This window comes from Gopherus flavomarginatus, chromosome 5 (assembly GCF_025201925.1).
Source record: "Gopherus flavomarginatus isolate rGopFla2 chromosome 5, rGopFla2.mat.asm, whole genome shotgun sequence".
In the NCBI taxonomy this organism is placed as follows: Eukaryota; Metazoa; Chordata; order Testudines; family Testudinidae; genus Gopherus; species Gopherus flavomarginatus.
This window is the reverse complement of record NC_066621.1, coordinates 89,744,335-89,769,552: the sequence shown is the minus strand read 5'-3', so window position 1 is coordinate 89,769,552 and position 25,218 is coordinate 89,744,335. Positions and strand designations below refer to the sequence as shown.

At 43.5% G+C, this 25,218-nt stretch overlaps 2 protein-coding genes across 3 annotated transcripts; one reads left to right on the top strand and one right to left on the bottom strand.

Annotated features, from left to right (window-relative positions):
• The first annotated feature begins 829 nt into the window (after positions 1 to 829).
• On the top strand, positions 830 to 8,233 carry LOC127051368 (galectin-related protein A-like). The gene is made up of 4 exons (XM_050953643.1): positions 830 to 950; positions 4,153 to 4,241; positions 6,762 to 6,936; positions 7,354 to 8,233. Exons 1-4 carry the CDS (start codon positions 924 to 926, stop codon positions 7,495 to 7,497), a joined length of 435 nt encoding a protein of 144 aa, XP_050809600.1. The 5' UTR covers positions 830 to 923; the 3' UTR covers positions 7,498 to 8,233.
• Positions 8,234 to 10,017: 1,784 nt separating this feature from the next.
• On the bottom strand, positions 10,018 to 23,323 carry PLEK2 (pleckstrin 2). Of its 2 annotated transcripts, XM_050953574.1 has the most exons (9): positions 22,926 to 23,318; positions 18,847 to 19,011; positions 17,435 to 17,616; positions 17,055 to 17,146; positions 16,498 to 16,685; positions 15,106 to 15,207; positions 13,731 to 13,814; positions 12,552 to 12,630; positions 10,018 to 10,914 (listed from the first exon to the last, which is right to left on the bottom strand). In XM_050953574.1, the coding sequence occupies exons 1-9, from the start codon at positions 23,157 to 23,159 to the stop codon at positions 10,787 to 10,789; spliced, it is 1,254 nt and encodes a 417-aa protein (XP_050809531.1). In that variant the 5' UTR covers positions 23,160 to 23,318; the 3' UTR covers positions 10,018 to 10,786. The 2 variants fall into 2 exon arrangements, with proteins under 2 accessions (XP_050809531.1, XP_050809532.1); XM_050953575.1 differs by lacking the exon at positions 12,552 to 12,630 and having other exon boundaries at positions 10,822 to 10,914; positions 22,926 to 23,323.
• Positions 23,324 to 25,218: the final 1,895 nt, after the last annotated feature.

Below are 25,218 nucleotides of genomic sequence, written 5' to 3'. Positions count from 1 at the left end.
AAAGAGAACTGGGTAAATTCATAGTGGTTAAGTCCATTAATGGCTATTAGCCAGGATGGGTAAGGAATGGTGTCCCTAGCCTCTGTTTGTCAGAGGGTGGAGATGGATGGCAGGAGAGAGATCACTTGATCATTACCTGTTGGGTTCACTCCCTCTGGGGCACCTGGCTTTGGCCACTGTCTGTAGACAGGATACTGGGCTAAATGGACCTTTAGTCTGACCCAGTACGGCCGTTCTTATGTTCTTATGTTCTAAGAGTGAGAGGTGTAGGTCCAGTTCCGCAAAGGTATTTAGGCTCCTGAACTCTATTGCCTTAGTGTCCACAGGCATCTGGTCCTTGTTTCTTCTACAACAAGGAGTCCAACTGGGGCCATCTTTGATAGTGTTTTTGTGATATGAATGCTTGTCCAAAGAGGAACTGGACTGGGACCACCAATACCTTTCCCTTAGGCTACCTAGCAGCCATTAGATAACGATTTTCAGTCACCGACAGTTTAGTGTTGATTCTGCACTGGGTTCTGCCTGGGTAGACTCTTGTGCCTGCATGGAACCCCACTGAAGTCAATGGGGTCCACTGTAGGTGCCAGGGTTCACTTGCATGGAGTTAATTGCATTATCATGACCTAGACTAGTACTAGAACTGATTACTAGTTCCCAGTTGTTTCTATACCTCTGAGCCATCAAGTTCTTCACTGTTTCTCTATCTCCTTTTGCCACTGTGTGATGGAAGATGAAGAGTAGGCTCTTGTGACTCAGCTATTTGAGTGGGTGGTGTCTAGCCAGTGTTTGACTGAGATAATGCTCCCCCTTATATCCTCCCTTTATTCCGGGTTTTTTAAATATTTTTTTTGCACACACACACACAAAGAAAAGAAAACTTTGCTGCGAGGCTGCTGCACAGGAGACGAGTAAAAGGCAGAGAGATGACAGAAAATGACAGGGGCACAAATGTAAGTGAATATATCCACTGGTGGGGCTTTTTTTAGTAGAAAATATGTTTTTATATACATAAATATATTAAAAGGACACAACTACTAGAGCATGGGCCCTCCTGTAACCAAATTATGACCCATTCAGGATCTCTTCCTGCTACCTCCTTCTGGATCCCTGAGTAGGTTTCAGGCATACCATGTGTTCCATCTCAGCTAGGAAATGACCTGTGAATGATCAGACCTCTGGCTGTATTCAGGGTACCATGGAAGAATTTGTAAGTGCTAAAACCGCATGGAAGCCAGGGGTACACTTACATTTTTTCTTTATCTAGTATCATACATACGGTATGGGGCTTTGCAAACATTAAGTAGTTAATCTTCACAGCCCACTTCTCAGATTGTAAAGTGTTATTATTTAATTTTACTGTTTCTCACTAAAGAAAGCAATGTGTTGGTGGGGAGGAGGAGACATATTCTCCACTACTTTGTCTAGTCTAATTTTAAATATCTCAAGGGAGTCTGCCACTTCCCCTGCGGTACTCCACAGTCTAATACATCTCACCCTTTGACACTTTTCCTCTGGTGAGTAACCTAAATTTACTTGCCTGGGTTGCTGTTGAGTTCCCCCAAGGAATAATTGTACATTTAATAAAAGTGTAGATTCTCTAGTCATTTCTATTTTTTTTAATTATTAAAAAAAATAAGCAGGGTTCTATAATTGTCGGTGAGATTAGAAGGCATTTGAGCATAAATGTCACTCTTGGGGGGAGGGTCTAACTTGGTGTTATATTGAAACTGTAAGGAGAACAGGAAATTACATAAATTGAAATGAAGAAGGAAACTTTAGGCAGAATATTAGGAGAAGTTTTCTAACCATGATATCTATTAGCATATGGAATAGTCTTTGGATGGAACTCCATAGAGAATGGTCCACATTGCTGTCGTTTAGGACATTTTAAACCAAAGTAACCTAAAAAAAGCGTTGGAGTCATAGTAAACAATTTTTTACTATGGCACAATCACCATAGTGCCTCACAATCTTTAATGTATTTAGACTCACCACCACCTTGTGAGGTAGGGAAGTACTGTTATTCTTATTTTTACACATGGACAAATGAGGCACAGAAAAACTGAGCAACTTGCCCAAGGTTACATAGGAAGCCTGTAGCATAGCAAAGGCTTGAGCCCAGATCTTTAAGGATCTAAGTCAGCATCCTAATCACCTGGCCATCCTTCCTCTCAACAGTCTTCCAGTAGCCCCACAGGAATGTGCTAGAGCAGTGATACTCAGACCTCAACATTACCCAAAAGAACCACAGTAGTGTGAATTAATTGTTTCATTTACTATATATTATTCTCACAGCAAAATAACTGACCAAGTATTATTATTATATCAACTACAATAGGTTAATAACATAGTAAAAGCATCCTAATTGGTCAATAACTTAGATTAATAATTAAATCACACACTGTTTTAATATCATGTGCTACAAAGAACCATAGGATACACATTAAAGAGCCTCTTGTGATTCATGATCCTCAGTCTGAGTATCACTGTGTGAGAGAAATCTGTTATCTCTAGTTTGTATGCTCATGAAAATGAGCAAACATTTGGTGATTTGCAGATTTGCTCTTTTTTTAACATTTAGTTATCCAACAGATCTAATTTTTCATATTGTCCAACCAGATCTATTTAAAACAAAAAACATGTGATATACAGTAGAACCTCAGAGTTATGACCACCAGAGTTTCGAATTGACCAATCAACATATACTTCATTCGGAAACTGGAAGTTCACGATCAAGCACCAACAGAGACAAAAAAAAAAAAAGGCAAATACAGTACTATGTTAAATATAAACTAAAAGCAGCATTTTTCTTCTGCACAGTAAAGTTTCAAAGCTTTATTAAGTCAATGGTCAGTTATAAACTTTTGAAAGAAGAATCCATAATGTTGTGTTCACAGTTACGAACATTTCAGAGTTATGAACAACCTCTTCCATTCCTGAGGTGTTCATAACTCTGAAGTTCAACTGTAGCAAATTACAATTGAATGGAAGCTGCTTCATTATGAACAAAAGATCATGCAAACTGCCACAAAGGTCTGATTTTTAATAGGCTTGGTACTATGTCAGTAGAGCTACCAAGTCAGTAATATTAGAACCTGTAGAATTCATTGCCAGGGGATGTTGTGAAGGCCAAAAGAATAACTGGGTTCAAAAAGAATTAGATAAGTTCATGAAAGATAGGTCCATCAATCACTACTGACCCAGATGATCAGGGTTGGCAATAATCCCGTGCTCTGGGTATCCCTAAATCTCTGACTGCCAGAAGCTGGGACTGGACAACAGGGGATGAATTACTCGTTAATTGCCCTGTTCTGCTCATTCCCTTTGAAGCATCTGGCACTGGCCACTGTCAGAAAACAAGATACTGAGCTAGAACGTTAGTCTGATCCAGTATGGCAGTTTTTATATTTTATTATCAACTCCCTCAGCTCTTTTCAGCGCTCTCTCCTTGGACTAAAGCCTGATAAATCCTAAATGCTTATTTGTGCAGAGCTCCTGGTGACTTTAATTGGAGTTTTGATTGAAAAGTCTGGCAAGATTTAGTCTTTTGACTCTGTTGTTAGTTTTAACCGTGCACTGACCTTGAAAAATAAAGCAAATGATGAAAATTGCTAATAGCATAATACTTAGCTCTTTTATCGCATCGTCTATCTGAGGTTTCTCAAAAAAATTTACACAAGTAAATGAGTACAACTATATACTACTTATGTATTTATAGCACTTCACATTTTCAAAATATTTTATGAACATTAGCTCACAAAACATCCCTGTGAGATAGAGAAGTACTATCCTAATTCTAATCCTCTGTATTAACCACTTATTCTATTAAAATTGTTACTAACCCCTAAAACAGATCAGGAGGCTGTTGGAGTTAGTAAAGGTAGAATTGATTTGCAGCTGTTTAGTTTTCAAGTATATTTGTAGCCAGGATAAAGAAAGAATTTTTATAGTTATTTTTAAAAAAATGGCAGTGGTTTAAAGGTACTTAGTGGTTTGCATTGTTAGAATAAGTCCCAGGGGAAATTTATTGGTGAATAGAAGGCTGATGAGATGACAGAAGTGTATAATAAATGCAGTTTATTACATGGTTCTGCAGTTTATCGTGCAGGTTGCAAATCTAGAGATCAATAATAGTTATTTTTTCCCCACTAGGTGGAGCAGTATGTTGGTGAAATCAAAGGAGGACTGAAACCAGCCATGAAAATCACAATTATTGGGGTCATATGTTCCAACCCTAAGAGGTAGGATGAGGAGCTGCTGTTCAGTTGGTTATTTCACATACAGGAGTATCTGCCATCTAGGCTGGCCATAAGCACAAGAGTCTGTTGAGGGCCTGCATTTTTTTTGAGTTTGGAGGGGAAGCTGTACAGGCTTATAATCGTGGGCCCCAACCTAATCTCTTTCTTTTTGCAGTGAGATTGATGTGGGGGAGACAACTGATAGCCCAGTCTCTCTAAAAATGTGGTAAAGTGATTGGGCAAGCAACAGACCTTCTACTACTTGTTTCTGTGATATAAACTACTTGGTGTGTATGTGCAGGCTTTCCCTCTGTTGGAGAGTATCAGACCCAACCCAGGGTCTGAGATTATGATGCCCACAAGTGGTTGAAGGTCTACAAAGACATCATCTAGTTTTACACAAGTGGTAGAATCCAGTGGTTTCAGGCATAAAAACCTCTGGTCTGTAGTTGTGTGCGGTTTAGATGGCACCTATAGTCATTTACAGCTATGGATTCTGATACAGTCGGGGGGCAGCCCCAGGGACCGCCCAAATAGTGGCCATTGCAGCTGAACCCAGGGACTGTCTAAGCAGCAGCGGTCCCGGGTGCAGCCGGAGCAGCGGGCCATCGGGGGCAGTCAAACTCCAGTGCTGAAGCAGGTGCCCCCCAGAGCTGCGGGGCTCAGGAGACGAGATATAGTAATGGGTATTTATAGTAAAAGTCATAGACAGATCACAGACCATGACTTTTTGTTTATTGCCCGTGACTTGTGCATGAGTTTTACTAATAATATCCATGACTAAATCTTATCTTTATCCATGGGGTATGTCCTTGAACAGAGTTAGCAGTAGATGTCTGCTCAGCCATAGCCATCAGCTGAGGGGGAAAATTCAGCAAAATCCTGAGGGCTGCTAGGACCTAGCTGGGAACAAGGCAAGGGGAAGTATGAAACAACTTGCTCCCTCTCCCTCCTTCTGGAGCCACAGCCCTGTTCCCCCGCTGCTTCAGATTCATGGATTTTTTAAGGTGAGAATGGACCACTACAAACACGTAGTCTGACCTCCTGTGTAGCATAGATCATAGAACTTCTCCTAATGATTCCTGAATTGAGCATTTGCTGGTACTTTACACAGGTGTACATTACTACACAAGGGCTACGGCAGTGGAGAATCAGGCTACCTATGACTCAGAATTTACACTTTGCCTGCACCATTGATGACTCAGGGATAAATCACTAGATAGGAAACTACACAAATGTTAAGACAGATATTGTAACCACAGTCAATATCCTTGGGGACCATATTGTATTAAGTTTATGAATGCTTTTGTATCACTGTAGACTAGTGATTGTATGCAACTCCAGAGCGGAGGGTTACCACAGCCCCAAGGGGGTTGATTAGTGTGACTCACTGAGGTTGTAAACACCTGCAGGTACCACCCCCTAGGGAGATTTTTATATTCTGATTCAAACTGGGTTTTCCAGAGACCAACAGACAAAGAAAGGGCTTTTGATATGAAAAGGTTGGGTTTAGACTGACTCTAGGCCAGTAAATGGACACACCCTTTTGTCTAAGAGGGGCTCCAAACATTGTGGAAGGGTTAGAAAGACTTTAGCCTACTAGGGCTCTCCTTAGACTAATAGGTAAATGTGTGTAGAAACTTTTATTTAAATGTTTTCCCTGTAATGCTTAAGAATAAATGTGCTTGAACTGTGTGGTAACGTGTAATTGCTGGTAATATACTGTTCATAGCCCTAGGTGAGAAAGCAACGCACAGCAGCTAGCCATTGGGTGGGCTTGCTGGGGATTTCACAGAGTACGAGAAGCAGCTGTGCAGCCTTAAAACCCCAGGCAGGAGGGAGAGGGATGGGGGTATCTGCCCAAGAGAGATAATAGCTGGGAAGCCTGAAACCTTGAGTTGGTGCCCTCCAGGAAGCCTCAGGGGGAAATACAGGTGCAGTTAACTCTGAAACTGTGACAAACTATCTAGTATAGACACTCCAGTTATTCCTTTTGTTGTTATATGATTTGCAATCCATGTAAAGGAAATCTGACACTAAAGAGCTCACTCCTTTCTTCCCTTCTCAAAGCAAAATAAAACAGAAAAACAGTCTCCACTGATCACGTAGTAGAAGTATTTATAGGGTGCCATTACATTGGACATAACTGCAATATCACTGTCACATCCTAAGACAAGTCACTCGTTTATACCTTACAACTCAGTGTTAAGGTAAACTATAGTAACCAACGTTGCTGAATGTGGCCAGGTTGGCTTGAGGTCTGAATAAAACTGGCTAACCACTCCCAAAATTAAAAAACTGAAATAGATTCTTTCAGGGCGGGTCTGCTTTAGTTATTCCAAAGAATTGCTGAGGAACATCATTTCAGGATATTACAACCACTAGGCCATTAAAACATGGCCATATGCCACACTAAGTGATTTGGGATGGATGCTGTATGTCATTATCTGCATCTGGCACTCCAACCATGTTCTGGTAGTTTGCTGAAAGTCCTGTTCATGATCACTGACTTGGTCCTTACAGCTTTGCGGTGACTCTGCTCTGTGACCCCATGGATGCAAGCAAGGATATTGGGCTGTTACTTGCAGTCAACTTCAGTGAGAAATCCATCACCCGGAATGCACAGATTGCTGGGAAATGGGGAAGAGAGGAGAAGAACATTCCCTACTTCCCATTCACAGCAGGGGACACATTTAAGGTATTCTTGTTAGTTATCGGGGTGTAGTGGGAGAGACACTAGAGCGAGGGAGCAGCTCAGTACACACAGTGAATTTTATACAGTTGAAAGATGCCAGATTGACAGCCCTGAAGAGTTAAGTCTTATTTATCCACCAAACTAGTACAGCATGGGGAGCGGCAGTGCAAGCTTCCCACAACACCTCCTGACTTGGAGGAACCATCTCTATGGGCAAATTCTTTTTCCTGTTCATTGAGGATAATTTGCTGTAAGAGCTTTTCAGCAGAGAGAAGATGTTACTTACAGGAGATGTAGAGAAACTAGACAGACCTTACACTCTACTTTGTAGAACACTTGGGGTTCCAAAGTCCAGGCTACTGAAATAGACAGCCCCTGATGCTGGCCTCTAATTCCCCCTTTGCCCTTGCTCCTTTGCAGATGGAGCTCTTCTGTGAGCACCAGCAGATCCGTGTCCTGCTGGATGGACGGCAGCTCTGTTATTTCACTCACCGTGTTCAGCCCCTGCACTTGGTAACAGCTTTACAAATCTCAGGGGACATCAAGCTTACCAAGGTGGCTTGAAAAATGGACCCCACATCACCAATGAACTAAGACATATGTACTTTCCCATGTACATAAAAGTGTTTTCTCTTTCCTTCTTGAGATTTTAAATGTGGACTTTGTTTAGGTTTGTTTGCTGACAAGTTTGAAATGTCTGCTTTTTCTCACACAGCCTGAAGAGCTGCAGTGATAGGGTTAGTTCAAGCACATGAGGCTCTTTGCAAAGCCATTCCGTTGGGCCTTCCAGACTGCAAAGCCTGTGATTCAGACAGTGTGCAGCCTTCTCTATCCTCATTGGCTCTAAATTGTTCTGCCATGCCACCTGGAGGGGCTGAGTCACCTGAGGATGGGTGGGGGTTATGTCACATATATAAAAGTAGAGAGTGGGATTTAGGTGTAGTGGAAGGCAATCTGTTAAATAGGTGAGGAAACCTGTAGTGTGCCCCAGCAAGGTCCATGTTAGAGGACGAGACACCGTATTACCCCAATCTATGATCACAGTGCTCAGCAGTCCACACAAGTACCTTATGCCTCACACCTTGAAGCAGTGAATAGCCCACTAGCATTTCCAACTATCTGTAGTGGGTAGAGCCCTCATGAACTGGGAGCTCTGTAGAGCTTCAGGTTTGGCAGTCTTGTCTTAACTGGCCCTGTGCAGCAACATCTGTATCATCTGTTCCTATATCCAGCCAAATCTGCCCATTTACCGGCAAACCTCTTTATCTGCTTTACAAAATAAACATTTGAACCATCTTAATGTTGTGCTGATCATTTGCCCTGGTAGGTTTAGAAAAGTCTCCAAATATGTGCTTGTTATTATTATACATATATACACTATACTGTGTACTCGATGTTTTGCAAATAGTGAAAAAAAATACAGTCCTTTCCAATGAGTTTCAATCTACATGTCTCAGGCTTCCATCCTTCTCCTGTGAAACGCTCCCTTAAAGATAATGGGCCAGCTTCTCATCTGAATTACCATGGTATGAATCTGGAGTAACTCCCCTAAAGCTGGTAGCCTGAAGACACAAGTAGCAGGGACAACTCAGCATATGACTGGTGATGATGATGCTGACACTGCTCCCGCCTTGGGTCTTCTTCCCTGGCTCCTCTTCCCATTCCTTCCACACATCCTCATGTAGGGGCGGCTCTAGCCATTTCGCCGCCCCAAGCATGGCGGCATGCCGCGGGGGGCGCTCTGCTGGTCGCCAGTCCCGCAGCTCCGCTGGACCTCCCGCAGACGTGCCTGCGGAGGGTCCACTGGTCTTGCGGCTCCCACAGGCCTGCCTGCAGATGCTCCACTGAACCCGCAGGAGCAGCAGACCCTCCACAGGCACGCCTGCGGGAGGTCCACTGGAGCCGCCTGCCGCCCTCCCGGCGACCAGCAGAGCGCCCCCCGCGGCGTGCCGCCCCAAGCACACACTTGGTGTGCAGGGGCCTGGAGTCGCCCCTGTCCTCATGCACATTACCAACCAAAGGCCTCTGCCTCTCTGTGGGCCTTTTTGTGTACTGCAGTCCCAAAATGTGCATCTATACAAATTTCAGGTAATTAATGAATGGCTGTAATCGGGGCTGGTTCTAGGGCTGGGTGAGCAAGGCAATTGCCCTGGACCCCAACTTCCAGGGAGTGCAAACTGCTGTGCGGCTTGGCTTCTGTTTGTTTTCTCCCCTCTCTCTCTGCGCCTGATTGGCCAGCTTTCCACACTCCCCACACACTTGGGCACATGGGGTGAGAGGTGGCAGGGGGGGCACCAAAACCTTTTTTCTCCCAGCAAAGTGGCTATGGCCACTAATGGTTGTAATAGAGGAAAAAGGGCAAATCCTCTCTGAAGAGAGGGGATTTTTTCAGTGTATAGCTTGGTGAACAGAAAACTTCAACTCAAGGAGGGATGGACCTGTGGTTAAAGTACTGCAATGAGACTTAAGAGACATGGGCTCCATTTCTGGCTCTGCCATCAAAGTTCCTGGGAGAGTTAGTGGAAGGCATGTACTACTGTATTTTCAAAGGGCTTCTTTTGGGCACTGCAGAAAAAAAGGCTGCTATGAGTGTTCAGAAAACAAGGAGAATTTTCTAAAATAATATGGGCAGTCTATTTTCTTTGAAAATATGCTTTCAGTATTAAGCATGCTCCTAAATCAGGGGTTCTCAGCACCTAGGTGATGGGGTGGTCCCCAGTAGGGAAAATGAGGTGCTGGTATGCCCTGAAGGGGAAATGTTCAGAAGGCACAAAATGGCTGTTGGGCACTTGTCAATGGGACTTAAGAGCCTATTTTCTATTCATGCCTTTGAAAACCTCTCTGAAAGTCAACAAGCCAGCCTTCCTACTTTAAGTGAGTCTTTCCACGTGAAGGGTTTTGTAAATTATGTTGGGGAAATTATTCCATAACAATGCTATTGTGGCACAGTGGGAGATGTTTGGGATTGTGGGTGAAATCTGGGTAAAATTTCTGTTTGTTCCTTGGGTGAAGTACCATTGTTTCCCACCTCTCAGTCTGACCTCTGGAAAAGATCATGTGAAAAGGGTAAAGCTGTTTCAAGTACCCCATTACTAGATTTAATATGATTAAGGTTCACGTTTACTAGAAAAGTGCAAAATTTATTGGTTTGAAGTAGAAACAACAGTAACTAGGATTAAATGATTAGTTATCAGTCCTTTGGTGCAACTCAAACTGATCTCCAAATGGATTCAGGGAGAAAAGCTCCTCCTTACCATGCATTGTTACACAGCTGCCCAGGTGGATTGTGGGGTTCTCTTCTTCATCTAATATTTACAGCATTGGCCACTGTCAGAGACAGGCCATGGGTATGATCAAGTCTGACAAATCCTATGTTCCTACAGCACCCTGAGTTTTTCCAGCACAGCAGGAGGCTGGATCCTGGAGTATGTGGATGGACAGATCGCTGTTCCAGTGTGGTATTCCCCGAGGCAATCAGAGTGCAATCAGAGTGCAATTAAGTAAAAGATTCGGTGGTGTTTTGTCAAGGGAAGTGGCCTCAGAAACCCGTGCTTGTGCTAGTTCTAGCCCAACCCACGTTCCTTGATTCAGTCAAGTGACTGCAGTAGACACGGGCTACTGGAATGTACGAGTCTCATAGTAAATGGGGACAAGTAAGGCTTTTCTGCTTTAGGGTGAAGCATGATATGGATTTGCCAGAGGTAGACTGGACACGTGGATGAAAAGATTTGCTCTTCCATCTCATGATCAGCCATCCCAGAGTCAATATTCCCAGCAAAGACAGCAGCAAGCTTACTCATGAATATCAATTATTCACCCTGATCCCTATGAGGGTACAGAGTCCATATCTTGCTCATGTCAGCCGCTTGATGGCCTCAATCCACTGTGCTCGCTCTGCCTTGGAGCTGGCCTGGATGTAGTAATGAATGTCATTTTTAGTGATGATTTTGAAGAGGTTGCCCTGCACATTCCCCTTCACTCCTGCAGAGGAAGAGTGCAACAAGTTAGTGGTGCATGTGGAGAACTGGTTTGTGGCAGGTATATGTCTCATTGAGGGTGGAATTTGAGTTTAGCATAACTAAAGGTACTAGTAGATCTTACTGTGTGATTCTGGACAAGTCCTTTAATTCTTCTGTGCCTCAGTTTCTCTTGGGAATAATAATACAAATCTACCTCACAGAGGTGTTTTGTGGAATAACCATGTAATGTTACACACTGTGAACACATAAACCACTATCTAAATAGTGAATATTATTATTATTGATGTTAGATACTATGGTGATGGGTTCCTTAGAAATCCCTACAATAAATTAGATTTAATCTCCTATTTGCTCCTGCCCATCATCAAACTTCCTTTACATGGGGTTATATTTCCCATTCTCACCCTCGCAGTTTTCTTTTAAAGGCGCTGTCTCACTGTGTCACTTATTATTAAGGCTGCATGTCTGTCGCTGAGGTTGTGGAAGTCAACCTCCGTGACTTCTGCAGGGTCCAGTATGGCTGATTCCAGGGCTGCCCAAGCAGCTGGCCCTAGGGACTGCCCAAGCAGCAGCTGGTGCGGCTAACCCCAGGGGGACCCCCACAGCAGCAGCTGGCCCGGGGGCCCCTCACAGCAGCAGCTGGCCTGGGCGGGGGGGACCCACCTAAGATTTAGTCAGGGGTATTTATAGAAAGGTCTTGGACAGGTCACGGGCTGTGAATTTTTGTTTATTGCCCATGACCTGTCCATGACTTTTACTAAAAATACCCATGACTAAAAGCAGCAAGGAGTTCTGTGGCACCTTATAGACTAACAGACATATTGGAGCATGAGCTTTCCTGGGTGAATACCCACTTTGTCGGATGCATGGGACTAAATAACTCAAACTTAGTCTTACTTATTATTCAGGATGGGGAAAGAAGGGAGGGAAGCAACCTCTCAAGTGTCTCTCACCAGGAAATGTCTCCCCATTTGAGACCCACATTTGCTGTCCCACACTAATCTTGTGCTCATTTGCTTTCATACTATAAATTATTTTGACAGCAGGAACATTGAATCACAAAGCTGAGATTCCAGACAATGTTGCTTAAGCTAAACAAATTCACCCTTCAATTACAGCTTTTTCCACTGTTATATTTAGTGTCCACTACATTTGGACCATTGCAGGTACAGAGGAAAAGATGGTGCCAGTAGGGAGCATAGAAAAGAGGGGATGTGGGACAAGGGACACCTCTGAATAAAGAGCTTAACCTTATCCCAGCAAAAAGGAATTGCCCTCTTTACTATTAACTCTCCGAAGTGTCAGACAATGCCCTATTCTCTTCCCATGATTCAGGTGGAGACCTTACTGACAAGCCCAAGCAAAAAGCAAAAGGGGAAAAAGGCAACTCTTGGTGTATCCAAAAGTAGGTCTAAACAGTCCCCCTGACCCAGCTCAATGGTATTGGGACAAGTATGTCATCTTCAATCTCCTACCCCTTTTCCCATCTCCCACAGGAGGCTCAGGATTGATCTACCCACAGATTTGCACCACAATAACAAAAGGCGTGAATTAAACTGATTCAATTATTTCAGTGCAAATTTGGGAATAGACCAGCCCTCAGTTACGAAAGCAGGCAGCCTAAAAGTTCATGCTTACCAGTTGGGACTCCATTATCCTCCAGAGCTGAGACAAGGCAGCCACGGAGAGAAAACCCACCCACTGGTTTGTTTTCTTCCTGCAGTGAGAAGGTAAAATGGGGCCCAATTGGAAGAGGTAAGAATTAGAACCCTTCCCTGAGACAGACATACTGGATAGCTGTGAAGACACGAGACCACACTGAACATTTTAGATCTAAAACAAGTGCGTCCGTGTCTCGGGAAAGCCCTCCCAGCACATTGATTCAGTTGCATCATTTTCTTATCCAGAGCTGTTCTTCTTAATACAGTTGTGGGAGGTTAGTTATTTAAAGAGACAGAGCTAGGATAACAATCAAGTTTAAAACCTATTATCTATTTTACCAGCAACATCTGACAACTTTTAAAAATCCATTAAACTTTCCCCTGTTGATGTTATTTGTTCATTTTATACTCTTCACTCAGCCTGGACAGTGAGAATTGATCAGTTTTGCTTCCAGGCTCTTTTGTGTTATCCCAGGACTGTGTGGTTTGGGTTTACAGCACTTTTGGGGAAGTCTTCAATCAAATAAAGTTCATTGTTTGGTCTCTTTAAATGTCACTAAAACATTTCTAGCCACATGTTATTTTGTATTGTACTGGGCTTCACTGCATTGTAACTCAGTGGTAGCATTGTTTATCCACATATATAAGCTCTGCTATTCGTTATACACAATTAGAACTGAGTAGCAGAAATTCTCATTAGCACTCTGATCAGGCCCCATTCAAGGTTACAATAAGGAAGACAAGAGAGCGGAAAAATCACAGAGGTGATGCAGCCTCAGGATGGGAAAGAGTCAGTCCAGAAAGGACATAGCCAGGAGCAAGAACAATCCCAGAAGAGATTCAGCCCCAGAGAGGAATCCCTGAGGGAAGATGGCTCTGGGGACAGACAGCGGAATCCCAAAAGAGCTAAGGCATGAGGGAGAAAGTGAGAGTGAAAAAAAAAAATCACATAAGGGATGTGGCCCTGGGAAATCCCCAGGAAGTCCCAAGGGGAATGAGTGGAGGAATTCAGGGGGCACATGGCCCTGGAGAGGAAGTGGAGAGGGCAGTCCTAGAGCCCAATTTCCTATGTGGTTGACTGTATTACTATTACAGGTTTGTAGGAGACATGTACATAGATCTGGTGTCTGAGGTCAGCAGCTCATTGCTAACTCACCTTTGTTGGGTCGTAGTAGTGCAGGAAAGCAGGGTCAGCCCTCAGAACAAAACGTCTCACCTTCCAGTTTTTCCTCTTGTGTCCCTGAAAAGAGAGAGATGAACAATTAACCCTCTCATTGTCAGTGTGGTTGCCCTGTATTAGAGGCACCTCCCCGTGTAACTATGACATTTCCCATGAAGAGCCTAAGCTTTGACATTCAAGTACAGTCAAAGACAATAGTGGTAACAGACCTAGGATAGAGTTCTTCCCTGAAATCTTGCCTCTCTGCTGAACCACAATATGAACTTCCTTCCCCAGGGCAGTGCGCGCTTCACACATCCATCTGTACTCAGCAATTTTACACCTATAGGGATATGCACAGATTTCTTTTTCTGTCAGGGTAGACACTACTACAGAATAATTTAAAAGGAAAAGAAGGGAAAAATCTAGGTGAAATGACCCGACTCCTGTCCTTTATCTTGGAGCCCTCAAAACAAATTTATTCACTCTGAGTGCTCTGAGAATTCATGGGATTCCAGGCCCTTTTGGATTGCTTCACCCTCTCTTTCACAGTGTCAGTAAAAACACTTCACCCCTGGAGAAAGGAAGGTGCATCTAGTACCCCATCACCCACACTGCCCAATGCTTCACATACAACTCCAGAAAGACATCTAACAGCAACATATGCAGTGGGATTCCCTTCACCCAACCCAATGGGTGATCAGTTTATGCTATCAAACCTGAGGATTAACAGCAAGCTTGTTCTAGCAAGCATCATAAACTATGTTTTACAAACTAAGGGCATAAGCCTGCAAACAGTTATTCATTCACACATAATTACTCATGTTTGAAGTCAATGAGAGCAACTATATGGACATGAATAATTGCCTGCACAAGTAGGTTCTACACATATATGAGTTAGCTGCATTTCAGTGCTGGGTGAAGTATCTCAGTGAGGGGACACAGCATGACAATTTAGGGTAGGTAATGAGGACGAATAGTGCAGCCCTTTGAAAGTGAATGTAGTTACTCAGGATAGAATTTGGATTTTGGCCAGGACCCCTGTGCTCTTCTGGAAATTATTTTATAATCCTCAGTAACATCCCTCAGCAGTGAGTTCCACCGCTCACTTATTTATATCAACAAATAGACTCTCTTCTCATTTCCACCTTTGCTGTTCACTCTGCAGTATTGTTAACATGAAAGCTAATTCTGTTGGCCATATGACAGGTTAGGACAGGTAATGAGGAAGAATAGTGAAGCCCCTTGAAAGTGAATGTAATTATCCAGCTTGCTCTCGGCATTCAGCTTTACCCTCCATGCAGCCCAGAGAACAACTAGAGTCAGTTTTCTCAATTCTTACTGAGATGAGATGTTCAAGTGTCATATTTACCTGTTTTACTAAATATCCTTGTTTTACAATTGTTCCACTTAATTCAAGGATATGGGGGTGCAGTTCTTCCCTAGAGCTGAGTTTCCTCTTATAGCTTTCAGCCTGCAAATGGAAAAAAATAGTAACTGGAAAAGTTTTGGTTATTCTGATGAACACTAATTAAACAATATATGGAACAGTTTTGTACTAACCTCATAGTCTTCCACAGACCTGTCATTAACACGCTATTTTTTTCCCAAAGATATATATCCAGTTCTATAGGCCTATTGCGCATCTCCTCAGTTGTAGGAGTACAATGGACAAATGAATAACCACAAAACAACACACACACACACTTACAATACCCCTGATTTTTATCAGAGCCTCAGCCTGGCCACCATTAATGCAAACAGAGTTAGCTCTAGGGACTACAGCTGCACCCAGATGCGTCTCTCTCCTATTTGTAGGTGCCATTTACCTCTGAGGGAAGAAAAAGCCTTGCAAAGTATTAAAAAACCCAAAGCTTCTCATTTTTAATTTGTCCTTCATATTTTTTTTCACCTTTCATATATATTTTGCCATTTGGTACATGCAGTGTGTCACCCTCACCCTCACAACCTCTTTACCAGCTGTGGTGGGGTGACTGCCCCACCCCCTGAGAAAAGGGCTGGAACAGGCCTTTGAGGCTGCACAGACCAGCAGCCAATCAATGAAAGCATGTGGAGAGCCAATCAGGGTAAGAAAGAGGCAGCCAATCAGTGCTGGGAGAGGCTATATATAAAGGCTGTCTAGGATAGGAGAAGGGACTCTCCCTCACTAGTGAAGGAGGAGGACTAGTTCCTGAGGTAAGGAGCTAGCACCTCAGACAGAGCAGTGCTAGGCAGGCTCAGAGAAACAGGAGAGTTCTCCAGCCCCATTTCCTGCCAGGCTGTGGACCCTGCCAAGGAGGTGCACAGGGCCAATGGGGAAGTGGCCCAGGGAAGAAGGGTGGACAAGAGGGGAATGAAGGAGGGCAGAAAGAGGCTGCCTCTAGAGGATCCCTAGGTTGGGACCCAGAGTAGTGGGTGGACCTGGGTCCCCCACTTATACTGCGCCTGGCCACAGAGGACTGTGGCCAATACAGACTGCAACTTGCCCCTGAGCTAAGGGGCTAGACTTTGGGTTGCAGTTGGCCACTGAGGCAGGTGCGAGTCCCAAAGACTGATGTTAAACACCCCCCCTCCGCCCCCCAGAAGGGGGTGAGACTGGAGACTCCATGCACAGAGGGTGCTCCATGACTAGACAGAGCTAATTCCCAGAGCAACCAGCAGGAGTCACCAGTGGTGGTGAGTCTTGACCCCGTTGCACCAGCTAAAAGCAAATCTGAGTCAGGAGGGATGGGGAGATCTTACTACTAGAAGCCACATTACTTACAAATGTGTACAATGCTGTGGAGTCATCTAGGAACTGCTCAGCCAGATCACCATTGCGCATGGCTTCAGTGCTCCGGGCTCCAACAGCCTTGGTGAAGTTTTCTTCCATCAGCATGGAGGCCAATGTCATAGCTTCATATCGAGAGGCAACAAAATTACTGGAGATCAACCAGTCCACCAGTGCAGAACCTACAAAGAAAAAGGCACCTCTTAGACAGAGAGACACAATATGCATGCTCATCACAGAGACACACAGACAGACCATCCCTGCTGGCTGGCCCATCCTGGTATTATCATAATGGCAAAGACATATCAATGTCAAGCATAGGCGGGATTCACCAAAGGTGTTAGGTTCTACGTTTGCTTTTTAGAGAGGGGGATAAATTTATAATTGAGGAACTCTTTGAGGCAGGGCATAGATGGGCCAGTACATTCTGTTTGCCATAATCTCTTCTTGTATCAAAAATAATCTGTTCTTGTACAAAAACTCCACAGTGGCTCTGTTTTCTCTGCAGCACAGTCAGGCATTGGGAGGCTGGTTGTCCAGAGCTTATGTACCCGTAAAGCTTTCTTTGTATGTGTTGCCTTGTTCCATGTTGGGGGTCAGTTTAATTCCATTACTGTTATCATGCATTTTGTCCACTATGTGGCTGTAAAAGAGCAAAAGAGAGCAGTGTTACATGGATGGACAGACAGACAAGCAGGGATTGTTATATGACCTAAAGCCACAACTGATCAAGGATAAGGAAATAAGCCCTGCCCCAAAGCAGGGCAACAGACTAGACACCTTCTGAAATTTCCTTCTAAACAGTGTGTAGGGGAAATGGACTAATCATCCCACCTGAAGTCCCATGATGCAGAGCAATAGACTAGAAGTGTCATTTAATACCTTCTATTTCAAAGTATCTTGGGACTGGGTGGGAAATGTTTACACTTACTTGAGGCTGATGTTTGAGGGAAGTTTGAAGGAATTTTTCATTCTGTGAAGCTGCTGAACCTGCACTGGGTGGCCAGCATGAATGGCTCCAGTAATGTCCAAAGCCCAAGAATCCCGCTCTTCTCTGGAGCAAGATTCAAGGAAATATTCTGTGTTGGTTTTTGTCTTCAGCTTAATGACCAGCTATGGACAGAAAAGTACAAAAGCAATAAGAGCATTTATCTAACAAACACAGAATGTTCCCCTAATGCCCTGCTTCATGCAACAGAAGCCCCGTCAACCACTGCAGGGAATCCTGATCAGTTCATAGCTAGAAGGACACTGGTCACAGCTCAAGTCTCGGGGTCAATTAACTCCAAGTAATAGCCATATGCCCAGAGCCCAGTGTACTCAAGAAAGCAGATTGGCTAGAGATTGTCCGGATAACACAGGGATCTACAATTGGGAAATGGAGTTTTCACATCTACAAGGGAGTCGCATCTTACACGGGGTTAGGTTCTGAAGTCGGTGCGTAAGGTGAAAATGGTGTATAGTCAAATGCTCATTAGGTGGAATGGCGGGCGGAATCGCCTGCATTACAGTTACAGTATTTAAATTGTTGTTTTTCTCTTTTTTTTGTTTTCGTTTTACTGAGCGTGTATAGTTAAAATCGCATAAGTTAAATGCGCCTATGACATGACTCCACTGTACATTAATGGTTCAAATCTGCCCTACATTGGTAACAGCTGAAAGACATTGCTATACTCATTCTAACAACAGATTTACTGAAATTCAGACTCAGCAATATATATTTACACAGATTTGTACCAGTCAGGGGAAGGTTGCATTGCTGCTGCTCACCTGTGGCTAGACACAGAGAGGACTTCATGCTCCAGAAACTTTCAACAGCAGCAAATTCTCATTAGAAAATAAATAAAAGGAAGAGGCATACTGAGCTGGCTGCTAGCCCAGATGCACAGTTCAGGGAAGGCAAAGAATACAGCTATAGCATAGGTGCGTGCAACCATTGGGGAAGATGAGGGAAACATATTCCTTCCTCTTTCTCACCCTCCCCATTTACTATGCTGTTCATGAATTTCTCGGTGTGACTGCAAGGCTGATGCATTTTCATCCATAACCAACTCTCCCCTCCACAGAGTTTTTTTTGTATATGATTGCACCTCTGAGCTGAAGTGTTCAGAGAAAAACAACCAGAGTGGAAATCTTCAGAGACAGGATAAGGAAATCCAGTAGTAACACCTTGACCTGGTCTTCTCTGCTGAAAGGCTGATCAGCTTCAACTGGTCCCAGTTCTTGAGGCATGCAGGGGCAACAGAGCAAGAGACTCAGAAAGTCAAGGGAATGAAGGGGAGAAACCAGAGAATAAAAAAGTCATTGCAAAGAAAAGAATGGTGATAATGTTTCAAGACGTACCGGTCTGTTCTCATACTCCAGGCATGGGCAAGTGATAGTGCAACCATCCAAAATGATCCTGCCCTTAGGAGAAGGCTCCTTCCTGCCTCCATCAAGTTTATAATACAGCAGCTTGTCCTGCAGCAGAACAAACCATCTTGCTTTCCAATTATGGACAATATGTCCCTATACCAAAAGAAATGTCCTTGGTTACTTTTAAAGACAAGTTTAGAGGAATATTTCTCTTTCCACCTACCTTTCTTTTGCATAGAGACATGGTAACACTCTTATTATCCTTAGATTAAGACATATTTTTAGGAGTCTCATTGGAATGGTTATGTATGTTGTGATAATACAACCAACAAATCTGGAGAGAGACTGCAATGGACTTCCTTGTGGACCATTACTCTGGAATTTTGATAAATGCCCAAAATTATTTAACCAAAGTCATTCTAAGGAGAGCTTGATGCATGCTGGGAACTTTGTTTTCTAAACTGACTCTTGATATCTTTAGAGAACGTTCAAGGTCATATTTCTTATGAGTTAGATTGTTTCAATTAAAAGACAAGTCTGGAAAGGACTGCTAGTGGCAGCTGGGTAGTTTAAATCCCAAAGGGATCTGAAATCAAGAGGACTTTCCCCCACCTTTTTGTCAGATTCATTGTTTGCCTTGTGTGCAGCTCTTTCTCCCACCAAGAGGAAAGCAACTTCAAATTTATCAATTTACCACCACCAGAAACTCACAAGTTGATCTTCAACATGGCAAGTTTCCTCTGTCAATATATCTCCTCTGTCTTTATAAAATCATTGAACAAAAGATGCAATTTTTGATCTTTCTCAAACATGGGCCTCATCTCTGATGGTGAGAATTTTTCTGGCTACACTCACACTTTACAGCGCTGCAACTGGGGTGTGAAAAAACACCCCCCTGAGCGCTGCAAGATACAGCGCTGTAAAGCATCAGTGTAATCAGGGCAGCAGCGCTGGGAGCGCGGCTCCCAGCGCTGCACGCTACACTCGTAAGGGATGTGGTTTACATGCAGCGCTGGGAGAGCTCTCTCCCAGCGCTGCCGCTCTGACTACACTCACACTGTGCAGCGCTGCCGGGGCAGCGCTTTGAAATTCCAAATGTAGCCATACCCTGCTGCCTATCTCCTGTGACTAAACTGCTCACTATGCTGCCATTTCCTGTGTGTTCCTTTTATCCCAACCAAGTGAAGGCTGCTAAACTGCCAAATGCCTCTTGTGCTCTAGTGCTGGGATACAAACAAAAATCTCTGATTCAGGCGTGTGAATAATTGGAGCTCTAAGGCTGGTTTTAAAGGAGAGCTTGCCCAGGGAGTGGCACAGACACGCCTGGTCCTGTCTTGTGGTGGCAGTTCCAGCTTTATGGTGCAGTGGAGCTGACTTTACATATTTCACAGGAGATGAAGCTTCACAGTCAGTGAGTGAGGTACCAAGATAGTGGAGGCTTCACCATGTTAAAAATGGTGGGTAAGGCAGAGACTGGGGAACGTGCAAGGTCCAGTCACTGCAGGAATCGTGGGTCATTACTGTGTTTGGGATTGAGAGGAAACATTAACGATTTTTATGAAAACTGGTGTAATGTGGTTCTCTTGAACCTGACTAAGTCTGAAGACATCTTGCCCATGCTAAGCAAAAGTTAACTGGCCAGATCAGCCTTTGGTTTTGTTCTCACTCTTCCTTCACTCTATTTTTTCTTTCCTTCTCTCTGTCTTTTTTCAGTGCCTGTGGATTCCCTCAGCTACTTTTCTTCCAGTTAACATTGTCTGTTTTAGCTGTTTTCTTCTTTCTCCTTTCAGTGAGTCAGTCTCTCACCTTCATGTATTTTCCCCCATCTCTTACATAGCCTTGTCTTGAGTTTATTCATAGTCCTTCACTCTGGGTTTCCTCTCTTCACCTTAATGAACCTCTACCTCTTCTTTTTTTTCCACTCCATTTCTCTCACTCAGTCCTTCAATCTCTTTTCTCCCTTCCTTTCTCTCCTACTCTATATTCTTTCCTCCTTTTCACCCCTTCCCACCACCTCTCCAGCTGCTGCCCTTAGATCTTCCTGCCTGCCTCACTTCCACTGCTACAGTTGGACCAAGAGGTTCTCCAAATCCACTCCTTCCCCTACGAAGACCAAAATCACTGCTGCGCCCATCCAGGCAGTGCTTAATTTGCAATGAAAGAGGTGCCAGGGCTCAGCTAATTTTTTTACATTCATAACTAATGCAGCAAGCCCAAAGATGTCAGGGCTATGAATGGCCAAGCCTAGAGGTACTGGGGCGCAGCCCTGGCAAGCCCCGGCACAAATTAAGCACTGCATCCAGGGCAGCCTCACAGTTTCTCTGGTGCATTTATGCCTCCTGGGTAGAGCTGAGCGAAAATTGGAATTTTCATTCAACAGAAAATTCTCCTATTTCAATGTTTTTGTCCTATATTGGACAAAAAGGTGAAATATCAAGTTTTTTTGCAGAATGAAAAGTTTGGAAAAAAATGTGATTGGGAAACAAAACATTTCACTTCAGCCTTTTCAATCCAAACAGAACTTGTCAACATTCCCAAAATCAAAGTGTTTAGCTTCAGTTTCTTGAACTGACCAGTTCAACTGTCAACTGTATTTCCCTATGATGACACATTGACTCATGGGAGTTGTTCAGTTCACCTGATTACCACTACCCCTATTCTCCCCTCTGGGCAAGGCTCCCTGGCTGGACAAACCCTATCATGCACCAGTAATCATGTCACTGCCATGAAACACCATACTGCTCAGAGGGAAGACTTCACTGCATGATGAGAAAGGTAGACTGGCCAGGGACCCCAGCTCATAGGAGAGAATAGGGGCCTGAACTACAACTCCTATCAGGCAATGAACTATACTCAGGAAATCCATTTTTCTGTTGAAATTACTCAAAACAAAAGGTTTTGGGGCCACTTTACAATCCAAAATATTCCAGTTCAGGCCAAACCCACCTAAATTAAATATTTAATTTAATATTTTCCAACAGAAACAGAGGGAAAAAAAGCAGCAAAAGCTGTGCTCCTAGGTGTTCTCAGTGAGGAGCAGAGGTCATCATCTTCCCTGGCTGAGAATGGCTGTCAGATAGTGGGGAGCTCTTACTACCTGAGCTGCCTTGGGAGCCCTGCTTGGGTCACACCCTTCACATTAGCACCAGTGATGCTGCTGTATAGTGCACAGAAGCATTTCCCAAGGTGGCTTAAGCCTCACAAGCTCCTGATTGGCCTTGCCCTTTCTGTGTTAAAATAAAGACTATTAACAATTAAGACAGACCCATAATAACAAGCTTCTGCGTCTGCTGCCCAGAAATAAGTTCCCCTTTCCACTACTGGTTGTGATCCAGCCCTGCAAGTGGGTGGGAAGACCTGCAACACAGATCTTCTTTCAGTTGCTGTCTCCGTGGTTTTAGCTGAAAGCCTCTTAACGTGCAGCTGTGAGAGTGTGTCCTGTTTCATAATGTGCCTGCATTCATGCTCATGTTCTGATCTTCTATAAAGCTGATACTTTCTCTTTCTTTCTTTCTTTCTTTCTTTCTTTCTGAATTCCCCTTGCACAGGCTGTGGAATGCAAAATGCCAATCTAGTTAGCCCCAGAGAGGCTCTAAGCCTCTTCCAAGAGCAGAGATTGAAAGCTTCACTCCTAACTCCCACCTCCATCCCTTTGCTACCAGCAGGCTTCTGCTAGGTTCCTCTACCTGCAATTTGCTGAGGAATGTTCTGGTGAGTGTATAATGTTGTTTTTTTGATAACCAATGGCTCTTCCACCCACTATGAAAACATCGGTGCAGGGAACCAGAACCAGGGAGATTAACTCTATAAATACAGGCACCTTAGACAGAAGTTCTGTGGTTGCACTTAAAATGCATCCACCAATTCGAAAGATTTTACACATTTGAGAGAAATTCTCTTTGAAGAAGAGCTTAACAGTAGAACCTATAGCTACTTTCAAACACTTGCATTAGGCCTGGCTCCAGCAGACCCTCACTTCAGATGCAACAGTCAGTTATAAGAGTTAAGTCCATCTAAATATATCCATTTCAAAAGAAAGCCAATTCCTGTCTTGACTGAGCTCTTACCCTTTTAACGAGGAATCCCTCCTTCAATATTCCACTCACATCCTGCATCCTGGCTGCCAAGTAAAGAAGGTTGAGTGTGTGCTGCAAAGCGTATAAGCAGTTGCCAACTGTCCCTCTGCGCAAGGTTTTTAAAGAGGACTGATTTCTCCAGGACCTTCCTCCTCCTCTGTGACGTCTCTTTCCTGCCCTGACTTTCCCTTCCCTTATCCTGCTTGTGAGACAGTAGTTAAACATTGAGCTGGCACAGCACCTGCCCTCAGGGAAATGCAGAGCAGTGGAATTTCAACAGGATTGCAGTGCTGATTCCATAGAACTCAGTATGGTAGAAAAACACCCATTGGGTGACTCAGGACAAGCAGCTGCAAAATTATATGAATCAGGGAAGAGACAGGTATTCTGTAGGTGGAAAGTAGGGGAGGGAAGGAGTAGAAGCTCTATTATTCGATCCATCAAGATTCCAGAGAGTTCAGTATGTGGTATGAAGTTTCTCCTCACAAATAGGTACAGGAATATGAGAGAGACAAGATGAGGGAGGTAATGTCTTTTACTGGATTGAATTCAATAGAAGATATTACATCACACACCTTGTCTCTCTCATATCCTGGGATCAACACTGCAAATAATTGTAGGGATACTGAACTGCTGGACACCTTAAAGGACAAGATATTCTTGAGCATGAATTATTGTAAAGGTGTTGAAATAATTTATGTTGGGCTTTATAAGAGTTGTCATTTTTAAAACACAAAACCCATATTTTGGGCTTGGAGTGCCCTCTAAAGATGTGGGCCAAAATTATCCAAAGTATCTGCCTAAAGTTAGGCTTCTAAATCTAATTTTAGGCAACTAAATTAATTACCTGATAGTTAGAAATGCTGTGAATGAGCTCCCACCCCATCCCCTGCCCAAAAAGCATGACATCTACTGAAGCTTCAAGGTGCTCATCACTTCTGAAATTTAGGTCCTATATTTGGGTGCCTGAATATAGATATAACCCCGGTCTACACTGGGGGGGAAGGGGGATCGATCTAAGTTACGCAACTTCAGCTATGTGAATAACATAGCTGAAGTCGACATACTTAGATCGACATACCATGGTGTCTTCACCACGGTGAGTCGACTGCTGCCACGGACTCTGCCTGCACCTCTCTCAGTGCTGGAGTACAGAAGTCGATGGGAGAGCGCTCAGGGGTCGATTTATTGCATCTAGACTAACTTTCAACACTAATTTTAAAAAATCTTGGCCATGATACATCCACTTATTTAGGCTTTGATCAAACAAACCAATACCAGCTAACAGAATCTGAATCAGAGAGGACAGCTGTGTTTTTTAAGTATGATACTTTCCCATATAGAAATACTTGCCTTTTTCTAGATCGCTGAGTGTGATGTTTACATGTTGCTTGAAATTATTAGAACTGGGAGCACTGGCAGTTGGGAGGCTGAAAAGAACAGGAAACAGGAAGGGGGGGGAGGAGTTGAGAAGGCAGAGTGAGAGTTACAGAGGGTGCAGCAGCAGCTTGGTAAAGAAGTTTCCACTTTAAAAATAAAGTCCTGTTGAAGTTTGTTAGTACCTTGCCTGGCTGATACAACACTGAGGAATTTAAAATCAGTCTTTGTACATTGACAATATAAAAAACAACAAAGGAGCAGCAATGCCTCTGCTTTCCTGCTGCTGTCCCAGACAACAATCCAAAGTGTGAGTCCCAAGCTGGGACGTCTTAATCACTAACTGCTGTACATTTGTACAGATCAAACTGTCATGCTTACACACACACTGAGGAAAAGGAACAAGCAGGTAATTCTTTTATTTTTACAACATTGTTTTACTCTATCTGGCAAGGAAGGTAAAGACACTTTAAAGGTATTTGAACCTGACAAAACAGCAGGAATTTTACAATCCTGCACTGACCACTGGGGAGAGTATATGGGAAATAATGGATTTTCTCCCCCCCCTGCCCCCCAGTGTAATTTTTGTTATTCAAAGTTAGAAAAATCAGTTGCTATAAGTGTTCAAAATATATAGGCTGGAATTTTGAAAGAAGCCTAAAGGAAACGTACGTGGAAATTCAATGGAAGTTGGGCACCTAACTCCCTTGAACTCATCTGATTGTGAAGTTTGACTTTTGATCAAGAGATACCAAATGCAATAAATATTGGACTAACATATACATTTAAAAGCATGGAATGGGGAGAAAACTGATGGCTGCAATTGGAAAAACACCAAAGTAGATAATGAGGCAAGAGAGATGTGTTTTTAAGTTTCTAAATGTCTTACACAATATAGTTGTAATCA

Coding starts and splice junctions, on each gene's coding strand:
- PLEK2 (XM_050953574.1), bottom strand. CDS start 23,159: ATGTTTAACTACTGTCTCACAAGCAGGATAAGGGAAGGGAAAGTCAGG. Junction 17,617..18,846: donor TGGAGTATGAGAACAGACCG/GTACGTCTTGAA, acceptor TTCTGTCCATAG/CTGGTCATTAAGCTGAAGAC. Junction 10,915..12,551: donor GGATAATGGAGTCCCAACTG/GTAAGCATGAAC, acceptor CTTCCTCTGCAG/GAGTGAAGGGGAATGTGCAG.
- LOC127051368 (XM_050953643.1), top strand. CDS start 924: ATGACAGAAAATGACAGGGGCACAAAT. Junction 951..4,152: donor AAAATGACAGGGGCACAAAT/GTAAGTGAATAT, acceptor TTTCCCCACTAG/GTGGAGCAGTATGTTGGTGA. Junction 4,242..6,761: donor ATATGTTCCAACCCTAAGAG/GTAGGATGAGGA, acceptor TGGTCCTTACAG/CTTTGCGGTGACTCTGCTCT.